Here is a 12,527-nt window from a genome sequence, read left to right as displayed (position 1 = left end):
CATTCCAGGTCTCCAAGTGCTAGACTACAAGTTCCTGGAGGAATGCGTACGTGTGTGTGTGTGTGTGTGTGTGTGTGTGTGTAGTGCAGGGAAAGTACTATGTCTGTGCATTCAGGGGCAGTATCTACAGCCCCTTCTCCCCCAGGGCAGTATGTTTGGGGGTATCTGTAGGCTCTCTGGTCTCTTTCCCATCCGCTTTAGGCTCTCCTAACGCAGAAACTCCAAGTAGTCTCACAAACTAGTTCCAAATAAAGCGCATCAGGATTGTTTCCCTGCTAGAGGTGGGAGAGTGGAGAGTCGGCCCCGCCCGCCCGCCTGCTCAGTCTGGTTACTATGGCGACAGCCGCGGGGTGACCCAAGTGCCCCTCCTTCCCTCCCTCCAAACCAAGAAAGATGACGGCACCGCGCTGACTGCGCCAAATTCCAGCCAATGGGTGGCTGTTCCCGCCTTCTCTTCCGCCAGTTCTCTCCCCCCACCCGCCTCCCCGGGAACTCGATTCACAAATCTGGACAAGGGATTTCCGGCTCCAGGCCCGGTGCTGGGCTCTGGGCCCAAACCAGGGGAGAGTCGAAGTCTATCCTCCTAGGAGGGCAAGTAGAAGCCGGCATTCCTGGGTTCCCGGGGCGGACTCCTGCAACTCGCCAGCAGCATAAATCACATCCCACTTTCAAATTATCTGGAAGACTTAGCTGAGGCTGAGTCCACAACTCCTCTTGCCCCTTCAAGCCCCCACCCCGCCCGAGAGCGCCGGTCAGCACCATGGACAGCGGGCCCGGGCCTTGTCTTTGCCGGACTTGCCAGGTTCTGTGTCAGGATTCTCGTTTTCCCCGCGGAGGCCAGGGTCAGAGACGTCAGCGCTCTACTGTCGCTAGGCCTCCTTATGCCAATGAAACAGACCCGACTTAGCCATGTGTCTCTGAAGGCAAGGGGGACCAAACAGGGATCTCTGGCTAAGTAACTTATTTCTCTTCATTCAACCCCAAAGAATGGCTCCTGTCTCCCAGGATGCCTATATCCTAGCTTCCCTGGGTATAAAAGGCCAGGTCTGAATCTCAGTAGGGATGGCCCTCCCAAGGATGCTCAGGATGGGCATGTGACCGAAGCAGTCTTGAAGCAGCCTTGTGAAAGGGGAAAAGCTTGTGGGGCTGAGTGTGGCAGCCAGGCCCCACTTGAGAGTGGTGAACACAGACTTAGATCTGACTAGACTTTTGACTGGATATATGGCTGGGGGAGAGATGGAAGACGAAAAGAAAAGCAGCAATAATAACTAGCTAGTCCTGCCTCAACGAACACCTCTTTAAAAGAGGAGCCACTGCTGTCCTCATCACTTAATCCAGAAATGAACTGGGCATTAATGAGCTAGGTCAGACAAGATGGAGGCAGAGGTGGGATGGGGGTGGAATTTAGCATTATCATCAGGCCTCAACCTTTGACTACCTCACTTTACTCTCTGTTAAATGGAAGCCAATATGGGAGGGGGCAAGACTGAAAGAGTAGCAGTTCTCAGGGACTCAACATTCCCCACCAGGGCCCTGGGGGCTCTGATGCCCTGCCTGTGACAGTTCCACTCCTGCCCCCACTCCCTCCCTCCCGGGGCCCAAAGAAAGGCCAGCTCAAAGCCATCTGCAGGCGCTTCCAGCGCTTTATAGTTCTCTCCCGGACAGACCGACAGACAGAAAGTGCGGCCCGCGCCGTCGGCCCGCATCATTGGCACCTTGGACACGGCACCAGGCCCAACCCAGTCCCTGGTACCCTCCCGGGAGCATTCGGTCCGGCCTCAGATCAGCACCTCAGACAGCTCCCGGCCCAACCCTCCCCCTCCCCCCTCCCTCCAGAAACAACCAATAAATTAAAAGGGGAGAAAACAAAACACCTAAAGATAAGGAAGAGGGTTTCTCCCCCCTTGAGTAAGAAGAGTTTTCTGTCTCTTCCCATCCTTCCGCTGAGGCGCCGCTGCTGCCGGGGTGGCCTCCTAGATTGAGTATGCTCCCAAACCTCAGCCTCCAGAAGCCGGCATCTCCCTCCCCCCAACTCCCGGCATGCAACACGTTGGAAAGGTAGGGAGAGGTGGTGGGGGTGGGGCGAAGGACCATTCTGGTGGTTGTCTGAGCTGCAGTTTCTTGCCACACCTCAGTCGATCCAAATTAAGAACTAATGTTCCTTTTGGTCTGGGGAGGGTGGTATGGGGGCTCAATCGGGGGAAGAAATGCAAGCTGACATAGCGGGGTGTGGGGGGAAGGAGGTAGACAGGAGGTATGCCAGGAGCAAGGAAAAAGAGAAGAAGGGAAGATGGGGACACAGAAAAAGAAACGGGGCAAAGAGAGATAGGTAGGGGGTAAGATGGAGACGGAAATACACACCCAAGGAACGAAAATTGAAAGGCAGACAGGATGGAAGATGAAGATACAGGAAGGAAGTGAGGAAATGGACAAAACCAAAGGGAGATGGACTTACAGACACACCCAGAAGGGAAGGGAGAGACCTGGGCAGAATTAGAGAGATGGGGGTGCAGACAGACAGAAAATGTGAGGTAGGGGCTCCCCCTCCCGCGCTCATCCCCCACCCTCACCCTACACCCAGCAAATTCAGATGTCGTGGCCTCTGGCTTCCTGGCCTCCACTTGCCCCTGCGGGGTAGGGGCAGGTCCTCCTCCGGCGGGGGCACGGAGCGGCTGTAACAGCGGCGGCAGCTTAATGGTCCCGTGGGCTCCGAGTATGTGTCAGGGGCTGGGGAGGGGGGCGGGCGCGGCCCTTGGGTATTCCTAGCGGTCCAGGTTCATAGTCCAGTGCTTGGCTCCCGTCGCGCAGCTGTCCCTTGCGGCCGAGGAGGAGACGGGGGCCGCGGGCGCGCCCCCGCTGGGTGGACCCCCGGCGCCGGTGGCGGCCTCGCCCTCGTTCTTGAGGTCTTGAAAGACCTGCGTGAAGAAGTGGGGGTCGGCGTTGAGCCGCAGCATCTGCGGGCTAAGCCGCTGGATGAGGCGCAGGCAGCGCTGCCAGAAGCGCTCCTTGTCGGGCTCCACGAGGAAGGGCTTGAGCGGGTAGGAGATCTCGTTGCCCATGTAGGAGTAGGCGAGGTAGAGGCAGGTGAGGAAGGCGGCCTGCAGCTCGGCGGCGGACGCCAGCTCATCCCCGCGCAGCGACTCGCGGCACAGCAGGTACACGAACACCAGATTGGCGGGAGTAATGAAAGCCTGGTCTTGCCAGCCCTGCAGCAGCAACGAGCGGTCCACTCCGCGGAACCAGCCCACCAGCTCGCCCGGGCTCAGCTCCTTGAGGCGGTAGCAGCGTCGGCACACGAAGTCGCCCAGGCAGCGCAGTAGCTCGCCTGTGGACGCCTGCACGATGACCCGCCGCGGCGAGCCGCCAGGCACCGGCGGCGCCGCCTGCGGGGCTGGGGGTGGCGGCGGCGGCTTTCCCCCGCCGGAGCCTGGCGGCAGAGCGCCCGCACTGCCTCCCGACGATGGCTCACAGGTGGCGGCGGTCGCGGGCACGGTGGGCACCGGCACGGCCAGGGGCTTTGTGGCACCGCCGCCGTCGGGGGGGTCCCGGCCCTTGCGGAGAAGGTTCTCACGGTTGCGTTGCTGGACCAGGGGGTCGGGGCCCGTGGACGCCGGCTTGGGCGTCACCTTCTTGCTGCCTTTCTTCTTCTTGGCAGAAGCGGCCACCAGGCGCTTCCAGGTGAGCGCCGAGATGAGCACGGATGGCCGCTTGAGCCTACTCTCTCCTTTGCCTCCCTTGCCTCCTGTCGGTACCCCGTAGCCCCCCAGCGCCTCGTCCCCCACGGGCGGCGCCTTCTTCTTCTCCTCCGGCAGCCCGCCGGGCCTCCGGCCCTTGGCCGAGGAGGCGGGGGAAAGAGACAGCACCGTGCCCATCCTGCAGAGCGGGGCCGGCGCCCGGGCCCCGGCGGGAACCGCGGGCGGCGCCGCTGCCGCCGCCGCTGCTGCTGCAGCCCCCGGGGACCCGGCGGTGGGGGCCTAGCCCCGGCCCGGGCGCGGGAACGGGCGAGGGAAGCTGGCTGCTTGGCTACTCCGCGGCGGCTGCTTGGTGTCTGAGCTGCGCCAGCTGCAGCGTCAGCCCCACCCCTTGGGCCCTCTTTCGCCGCGCCGCGCCCCGCCTCACGCAGCCAATCCTCGCCCTAGCTGCCTGACTAACCGGCAGCTCCTCTGACCAATAATATATCTCATGCTATTTCCAAGTCCCGCCCATTCCCCTACCCTCTGTCTCCAGAGGTGTCGGTCGTTCGAAGGTTCCCCTAGGGTCAGAGCTGGGGATGGGGGGTGGGGGGGGATGTGTGTGTGTGACTGCTCCCACCTCCCCATGCGGGTCCCAGGGCGCCGGGTCACCTTGTTTTGACGCACTGGATCGCGGTAGCAGAGAAGCCATGGAAACAGCCTCTCCCCTCTCCCCCTTTTTGATTATGTGTTGGGGGTCTGCGTGGGCAGCGAGTGCCCTCATCAGGGCGCTTCCGCCCCAGCTGGGTCACACTGCCCTGGCTCCTCCAAAGTGGCCTCTGATCTATTCCCTCTTAGCTCTCCTTCCCTCCCTTCCTCCCCACGAGGCCACCACTGAGGGCCGCCGCAGGCGTGGTTTTGCTCTCCCAGTGGCAGGGCCCTGGCCTTCCTGCAGTTCACAATCTGCCTCCTTGGGGGTCCTAGCTCTGGGATGGCAAGACCCTCAAGGTGTGTCGGCCTAATTCTCTGTATGCGTCAGTGTGGAGAGGGTCTTGGGTTCTGGCCCCTGGCTGGCCCGTCTTGTGCTCTTCATCCTTACCAACACTCTCTGACTCCACATTTGGGTGACTGATGGATGGTTGGCTCCTGGAGAAATGCTGGAAATCGTATGGATTGATCTCCCCAGGCTCAGGCAGGAGACAGGGCCTCCTGTGGTGTGGACGGAGGCCCAAGTGAGTTGGCCCAACTTCCAGGCCAGCCCCTGGGTCCAGGCTGAGGTGGGTTTTCATCGTTAAATGCTTCCTGCCATTCAGGTCACAGCTGTCCCCGCTCCCAGCTGCAAGCTATAGGCTGGGTTTTGTACATTTCTCTTTGGGTCTGTCTGTTCTCTCAGTGCCCACAAAACCTTTGTCCTGTCTTTGAGACTGTCTGGGCCTTACCTATAGGTCCTGAGCCCAGCTGGTTCTGGGCTGTTCTAGTTGCCATATCGGATGGTGTCCACCCTTCTCCAGGCCTTCTCTCTGGCTCCTTAAGTGGGACTTGGAAGTGGGTATGATCGTGAGAAGCCCCTGCCTATGGATTCAGCAAAACCCTTAGAACTGGCCCTCCATGTCACCTCCATGCTCCTCACAGACCACCAACAGGACTCCAAGGATCCACTGCTGTCAGGGTTGGGGTGTATGCACACATGTGTGAGGCTCATTCCAGATAGGCTGTTCCAGAAGCCCCTTGGGCTGCAGCTCCTGCCACTAGAGGCACCAAGCTTTTCTCAACTCTCCCACAGCCCCTGCTACTCACATGCTCCTGGAGGCCTGTGGTCTGCCTGTCTCGATTCCCTATCTCTTTTCCACTGTACACATGCAGACTTGTACCCCTCCCTGACTCAGCACCCATGTGCACTGTCTCAGCAGGGTCTCTCCTGCTCCCTTAGGTCTGATCTTTATTTTCTCACAGCCTAGGCTGAACTGCTCACCCACCCCATTCTCCCTTTTTACAGCTCCTGTAATTGGTCCCACTTTTTCCTACAAGGCCTTCTGAGTCAGCCTTTATCTGACACCCAAGGAACAGTTGGTTCACCGGTAGTTAAGGACAGGCCCCAGAAAGACTGAGTTGCACTGTCAGAAACACTGGGCACGTGGCTCTAAATGGCACGTGGGTCCTCCCAGCTCTGCCCCTGGGAGTCTCTCATTGACGTAAGGCCTATTGCTGATGTCATTTAGAACAAGATCTATGCAGAACCCACAGATGTCACCAACATGGTAACCCAACTCTAGGCCTAGCTGTGACCTCCTGTTGTCCTTTTGGTCAGAATCAAGAATTTCCTGCCATGCTTCAGTGTCCTCAGAACAGGTACCTTTAAAAGATCTCACACCCCCTTCTCATTCTTCACCTTGCCCTGCCTCAGACCCTCTCTCTGGCTTACCCACTCTCTACCCTCCTAGTGTGGTTATCCCTCTTGAATCTCTGAGCTCCTATCACTGGGTCAGACCCCAACTCCACTCAAACCACTATCTTGCCTTCTTCTGTCAAGCTACTGAAATTCCACTTCCTCCAAAAGCCTTTTTGGACTGATTGGAAGGGACCTGATGCTCTTCGTGACATCAGTCTTTCTAACCTCTTTCCCCCAGTAGCAGCTGCTACAAAACAACTTGGTTTAGGGCTGGGCTCTGAGTCCTCGGTCCAAGATGTGCAAGATGGATATGGATGGAATTTTAAAGAAAAAGCAGACAAAATGATAAAAATAAATCCATAAAGTGACAGCATTTCTGTTTTTAAAAAGCTGGAGGCAGGGCCGGCCGAGTGGTGTGATGGTTAAGAGGTGGCTTGGGACTCCAGAGGGCCCCGGTTCGGATCCCACATATGAGGGCCAGTGACACTGCCCTCTACAGCTAAGATGCTGAACAACAGCTCAACCTGGAGCTGGGCTGCCCGTGAGTCGCCAGTGAAGGTGTGGGCTGCAGCCCCTGTGGCAGTGGGTTGCCATGGGCTACCGTGTGTGGCCAGCAGCCAGCGTGAGCGGCCAGCAGCCACAGTGAGCGGCCGTCCAGAAGCTGGCGACTGATCTGCCTCACCCAGGAAGAGCGCAATGATGGTGCCAACTTGGGCCAGTGAAGCAACGTCCTCCACAACTAGACTGAAGAACAAAACGACAGCAACTTGCCTGTTCCCCTTCCCCCAATTCCCCAGCACTGTTCCCATCCCCCAATTCCCCAATTAAAAAAAAAAAGCTGGAGGCATTAAGGAGAGTGGGAGGTTATGTCTCTTTAGTGTAGAGGCCAAAGGGGGATAAGTGTAGGGAAACCAGAAAGACTTGATGAGAAGGTGGCTTTATGGAAGGACAGTGATGTCCCCACCATACTGCAAGTGTACTTTTCTGGATGGGTTATGTATATGGTCTACATTCTGTGATTGATTCATTTATGTGTATTAGTATCTGTATGTCACTTCTTGTCTGTCCATTTCCCATGGACGTACATGTTCCTCTGTATTAGAAACCTTTAGATGAGAACCCCCTCGAGGCCAGGCTCCTTGTTTGTCTCCATCACTCCGGAGGTTACTGGAAATAGTGTCCAGTCCAGATACGTGGTTATTCCTGAAGGCTCTTTAAGGCCAGAGGTACAGGCCTAGACCAAGAACTAGAAGGCCTAGATCAAGGTTTCAGCCTGTGTAGGAACATGGCCTTATTGATGGGGATCACAATTTCACCTTAGAGATGAACCCTTCACTGACCCCCTGGGAAGATGAGCCCCACCTTTAAGGGAACATCTCCAGGCCGTGCTGCTCAGACTCTTCTGTCCTTTGGTTGTTTCCATTTTCCTCTTTTAGAGGCCATAGTCTAGGCAGCAGGAAGCAGGAATTCTAGTCCACAGCTTATAAACTGTATGACTTGGGAAAGTCATTTCAGCTCTCTGGACTTCCCTCTCTTCATATTAAAATGCAGGAATTCTATATACTTTTATTATCAGACAAAAAATGAATACTAAAGAAATAAGATAACATCTTAGGGACTGAACTTAAAAAGGATTCCTAAAGCCTCTTCCAGTTCTATAATTCTGATTCTAAATAAAACCTGTGTGGTGAATCCATTTCACTCTCTAGCTCCAGCCCTGTCTGGTTTTCTCCCTGATCTGTTTCTGCTTGATGGGCTCAGTCTCTGTGTGTGCACAGCATCCGTGTGAGGCCTGCACTTCTGCAGTTCAGCCCAGGCGACAAAGGGGAGGGGTTCCCAGGCTCTCAGCTATGTAAACCTCCCTATGTCCCTCCAAGCTTTAGAGGGGACCCCCGAAAAGCGGCGAGACAAATGACAGGATGCCAAGATGGCTGAGGTCCAGGGTCTACCCAGTAAACATCAAGGCCAGACGTCCGGGAACCCAAGGCCATTGCATCCCATTGTCCCCAGAGGGCCCCCTACAAAGAGGCTGACCATTCAGGTTCTTAGAACAGTCGTGGTGGAGACTCAGCCAGGGCAACTGAATGACTGGACTCTGCTGCCTGCCCCCCGCAGATCCAGTACTCCCATCCCAGGGTCTCAGCTCCTGAGGTGCACAAAGGGAGAGCATACCCACCAGCCCTCCCCCTCCTTCCCCTGAGGACCTTACCCCAGCAGAGCTGGCAATGGAGGGAGCAGAACCCCTTCCCAGGCAATAATGGGGAGTGGGGAAAGGGGGTGAGCAGAGAGAAGAGATGAACCTGACCAAGGAGGTGCTGCTAGCTGCCAGGAGGGAGTTTCTGCATTTTCAATGTCTTTCCCATTCCAGCAGGCCCCTTGCTAAAAGGAATTAATTGGGGAGCCCAAATATAGGATTTTTGTAACAGAGAATATTGTTGACAAGCACAGTGAGGAAGAGGTGCAGGGAGAGAATTGACCAATGCTGAGATACTGGAGGGCCCAGGATTAAGGGTCAGGGGAGGACAAGGGTGAGCTGGGGGCTCCTTTTCCTTGTTCCTAATAAAGCCTTAGTCTCCTAGGTCACCGATGCCAACCCTCCTTCATCCTCACCCCTGGCTCTTCTCTCCCCCGTCCCCTGGGTTCTGACTTCATTTCCCTTTGTTGCCCCCCTGAGAACGGTTCTCCCGGCCCAATCCTTCCAGCACTCTCCTGTAGCTTTACTTCTCAGCTCACCGTCTCTTGCTTCCACCAAGCGCCTTTTTTTGCCTCCTCCCTTTCATCCCCTCACCCCAATTAAGCATCGCCCCACCATCAGCAGCACTCTGGTCTCTTCCCTGCCCCTGCTGGCGCCCAGCATAGCACTCCAGATGTAGGAGCAGATCAAGAAGGGCGGGGGTGGTGGCTGTTGCTTTTCTGGGATATTCTTAGCCTGTCTGGGGGCTGGAGCTGGAATCAGCGTTTCCATCTCAACCAGGCAGGTGGCTGCAGGGAAACTGCTGCTGTGACTGGGTCTTCGTTTAGCTCCCTGTCCCTGTCCTCCTCTGTCTCAGTTCCACTCTGTGGACATAGACCTTCCATGAGTCCTGCCTCGCCATCCCGGCACCCAGGCATAGGGGTACTCTCTGCCCCGGCCTAGCCCCAGTGAGGTCTGAAAACCCTGCTCTGGGACTCTTGGGGAAAGAAGGACCTTCAAGAGCTCTAGCTCAGATATTCCCTGGATCCACCCACAGCCTTTGCTTCTGTGCCCCAAGGCTCACTTGAATTGGGCCCCAAACAACCCTTGCATGGTACCTGGTCCCTAGACTCTAGCCACGACCATGACAGCCTTTCTTATTTTGACTTACAGGAATCACTCAGGGCCCCTGGAGTTCCAGGAGCTGCCTCCTGTGGGAGGCTGAGTTCTGGGGTTCAGTCCTCCTTGAACAAGGAACCCACTAGCCCAGATTCCTTGTTGACAGAATGAGGGGCCAGAAAGAGATCTGACTCATTCACAAACAGCACAGAAAATGTTTGTCTCCTTAAAAGAGACAGATAGTGTGGAGATTCCAATGTGGGTTCTGGAGTCACGCAGGTCTGGGTTCAAATCCCGCCTCTCCACTTATTAGCTGGGAGGCTTGAGGCAAGTTTCTTAGTTCTTCTGAGGCCTACAAAAGTGGACCATCATAGGGCTGTTGTAAGATTTTATTTAACCTCACAATACTTCACAATGCTTGTATATTACCTGTGCACGGTGCTTGCTGTTCAAAAAATGTGTTATTACAGATTATATTGTCATTATTTTACAGAGCAGAAAAGGTTTGCTTGACCTGTACCATTAGCATGTTTTTGGTTTTTTTCTTACTACAACATTCATCATTAATGGGCCAGGGTAGTAGTATTATTTCTTTTCGTTTGGTTTTTGAGACCGACATTTATAGCTGTCCTTTCCTCTTGGCTATATTGCTGCTGAGACTGTTCCTGAGACCACGTAGACCTGACAGTGTCAGGCACTGGTCTCCTTCTCTGGCTCCCAGCAGGCCTCATTAACTTTGGGGACCTCTGTGTGCCTGCTCTGTGCCAGTCACCATCCTGGCCCCCCATTGTGACTGTGCTTTTCAGGGGGCGTGCTCTCCCACACCTGCTCTCTCTCCACAGCTCCAGAGAGTCCATGTAGGACTAGTTCTGCTTTTCAACGGCTTTGAGAAAATGTTCGGCAAAAATTTTAAATCCATTTCAGCAAATACTATTCAAGAAACTGTAGCCTACAAGGTACTGTGCTAGGTGCTGGGAATACGAAAAGGCGTGAGGTAGGGCTCCAGCCTCCAAAGAATGTATAACAGAGAAGACAGGTATGAAAAATAATAATAAATAGTAGTAAGTTGAACTGTGACCTGTGATCAGTTACAGAGCATGGGATTGGACCATTTGGCTAACCCTGTCCATCCCCCTCCACCTTCCATGGTGGCAGCTAAACCCTCTCCAGCTTGTCCTGAGTTCTCACAGGTAAGCGATCACTGTCAGGGAGTTAAAATCAGTTTTTTACTGAGGTCAAGCTCCCCCGCCTGGTATTGTGTCCTCTCCAGTCCATGGCCTTCCCTGTCTGGCCCCAAGCTGTGATGATGATAAGCGCCTTTCCTAGGGCAGAGCCAGACCTCAGCCAACTCCCTGCTCTCGGTAGCTGACTCCTGCCCCCTGAACATGAGGGTTAGTGAATAGCTGCTTGTGTAAAGCATCTTGGTGGGCCTGCTTACTGGCCCACCATCTTAGTTGGCTAGAAGCCACTTCTGTTTATCTGCTATTTGTACAGGTTTAGGGACAGGTGGGGGAATGGGCTTTGAAATAGGCTTATTAATTTACACTTTCCTTGCCCTGATCTCAAAATATAAAGACAATCCTTTATTTGTACTCTTTTTTTTTTTTTTAGCTGAGCCATCCTGCCACCTGTTGGCAGCTCAGCAGCAATTCAGCTTGGGCCGGGAATTGAACTGGCAACCCTGTTGCTCAGAGTTTGCACTCTTGAGTGAGCTCTATAACCAACTGAGCCACTCGGCCGACCCTTTTATTTTTACTTTCTTTGAGTAAAAAAGCAATGCTAATTGTATTGCTAGAGCCCTACATATACTCCCTTTTGATGTGAGGAGGGAGCAGAGAAGAATAAGAAGGTTGTCCACTATATTAATCAGTAGCTCCTAAACTACTCTGCCCAGCAGAAAACCTGGAGTAACTTTATAAAAATACCATTACTGAGCTCTTATCTTAGACCTATGGAATCATAATTTCTTCAGGTGAGCTCAAGGTGGCATCACTATCAGAAAATATTAAGAGGGAGAAGAAAACTGGGAGATGGCTAGATCCCACCTGTTCTTTCTGTGGAGCACCACTGTTGCTGCTTCCAGTCAGGCATCCAGCCTCCCAGTGATAAGAATATCCTAATTTGACTTTGAAAAACCACTTCTCCCATACTCCAAATCCATGTGGTCTACATGGGGCTAACCCTTTCCTAGACCCCAAGATAGATTCAAGACACAGACCTGACCAGTTACCATCCCGGTTACAAGGGATCAGAGGTGGGCTGGTGACCCAAACCAGTCCAATGAGACTCGATTCTTGGAGTTTTACTAGAATGACTGGGAAAGAGGTGTTTTCCTTTCTCCGAGGTTGCTAAGTTGGTAGGATGAAAGCCTGCAGATGCTGGTGACTCTCTTGGCCCCACATGGTCAGAGGTCATCTGAACTTAATACACACGAAAACAGTCAACAGATGGAAGGAGAAATTCGTGATGTAATTTTAGCTCCTGGGTCCAGCTGGGCCTGATGCAGGTCCACGAGCCAATAAACACCCCTCCTCCCCACTTTTTTCCAATCTTAAGGTAATTTGAGTTACAAATCTAATATTTGCAAGAAAAAAAAATCTAATTAAATTTCCTGCCTGGAAATTATCCTTCTGGGAATTTGTCGGTAACTTTAGTTACCAACATGTTTGGTCTAAGTGACTGAGGACGGTGGTCTCTCACATCAGGTTGCCAGTGGAAGGGCTGATTGTGGAAGACTATTGACCACAACCTGGGTTCTGACCCCAAGGCCTATTTCCTGTTGAATTCCTCAAACCTCCCTGTCCAAACCATAGCTGGTGATTGGAGTTCCTTATCAGGTCCCAGTGACCCTTCCTTAAAGTAAAAGCCTTGAGATAAGAAAGTCATTTCCCTACAGCCTGCACAATTGCCAAATCTTCTTTCTGGGCTGCTGCCAGGTTGCATTCCTTAGGTATCAGCTTCCTGCTCAAATAAGAAATGTGATGCATCTCCCTCCATTATGCTTCTGAATCAAGTTTGCCCCCAACCAGTGTAAGAGGCAACTGTGGTCACACAGAACCAAGTGTTATCATCAGGGACATTAGCACAGTGTCTCTGGGGGGCAGGGGTGGAGGTGGGTTTGAGCTTTAATCTTCCCCAGGGTTCTTGTCCAGAACTCCAGAATGCCTTGTCTGGC

At 54.0% G+C, this 12,527-nt stretch overlaps 1 protein-coding gene across 1 annotated transcript; it reads right to left on the bottom strand.

The window, feature by feature from the left end:
- Positions 1-1,625: 1,625 nt before the first annotated feature.
- Positions 1,626-4,075, bottom strand: CDK5R2 (cyclin dependent kinase 5 regulatory subunit 2). Its single transcript, XM_019638175.1, has one exon. It carries the CDS (start codon positions 3,870-3,872, stop codon positions 2,763-2,765), a length of 1,110 nt encoding a protein of 369 aa, XP_019493720.1. The 5' UTR covers positions 3,873-4,075; the 3' UTR covers positions 1,626-2,762.
- Between the last annotated feature and the right edge of the window lie 8,452 nt (positions 4,076-12,527).

The sequence above is a fragment of the Hipposideros armiger genome, unplaced genomic scaffold (assembly GCF_001890085.2).
Source record: "Hipposideros armiger isolate ML-2016 unplaced genomic scaffold, ASM189008v1 scaffold_38, whole genome shotgun sequence".
Classification (NCBI taxonomy): Eukaryota; Metazoa; Chordata; class Mammalia; order Chiroptera; family Hipposideridae; genus Hipposideros; species Hipposideros armiger.
Note: the sequence above shows the minus strand (reverse complement) of the source record. Positions and strands in the feature narration are given on the sequence as shown.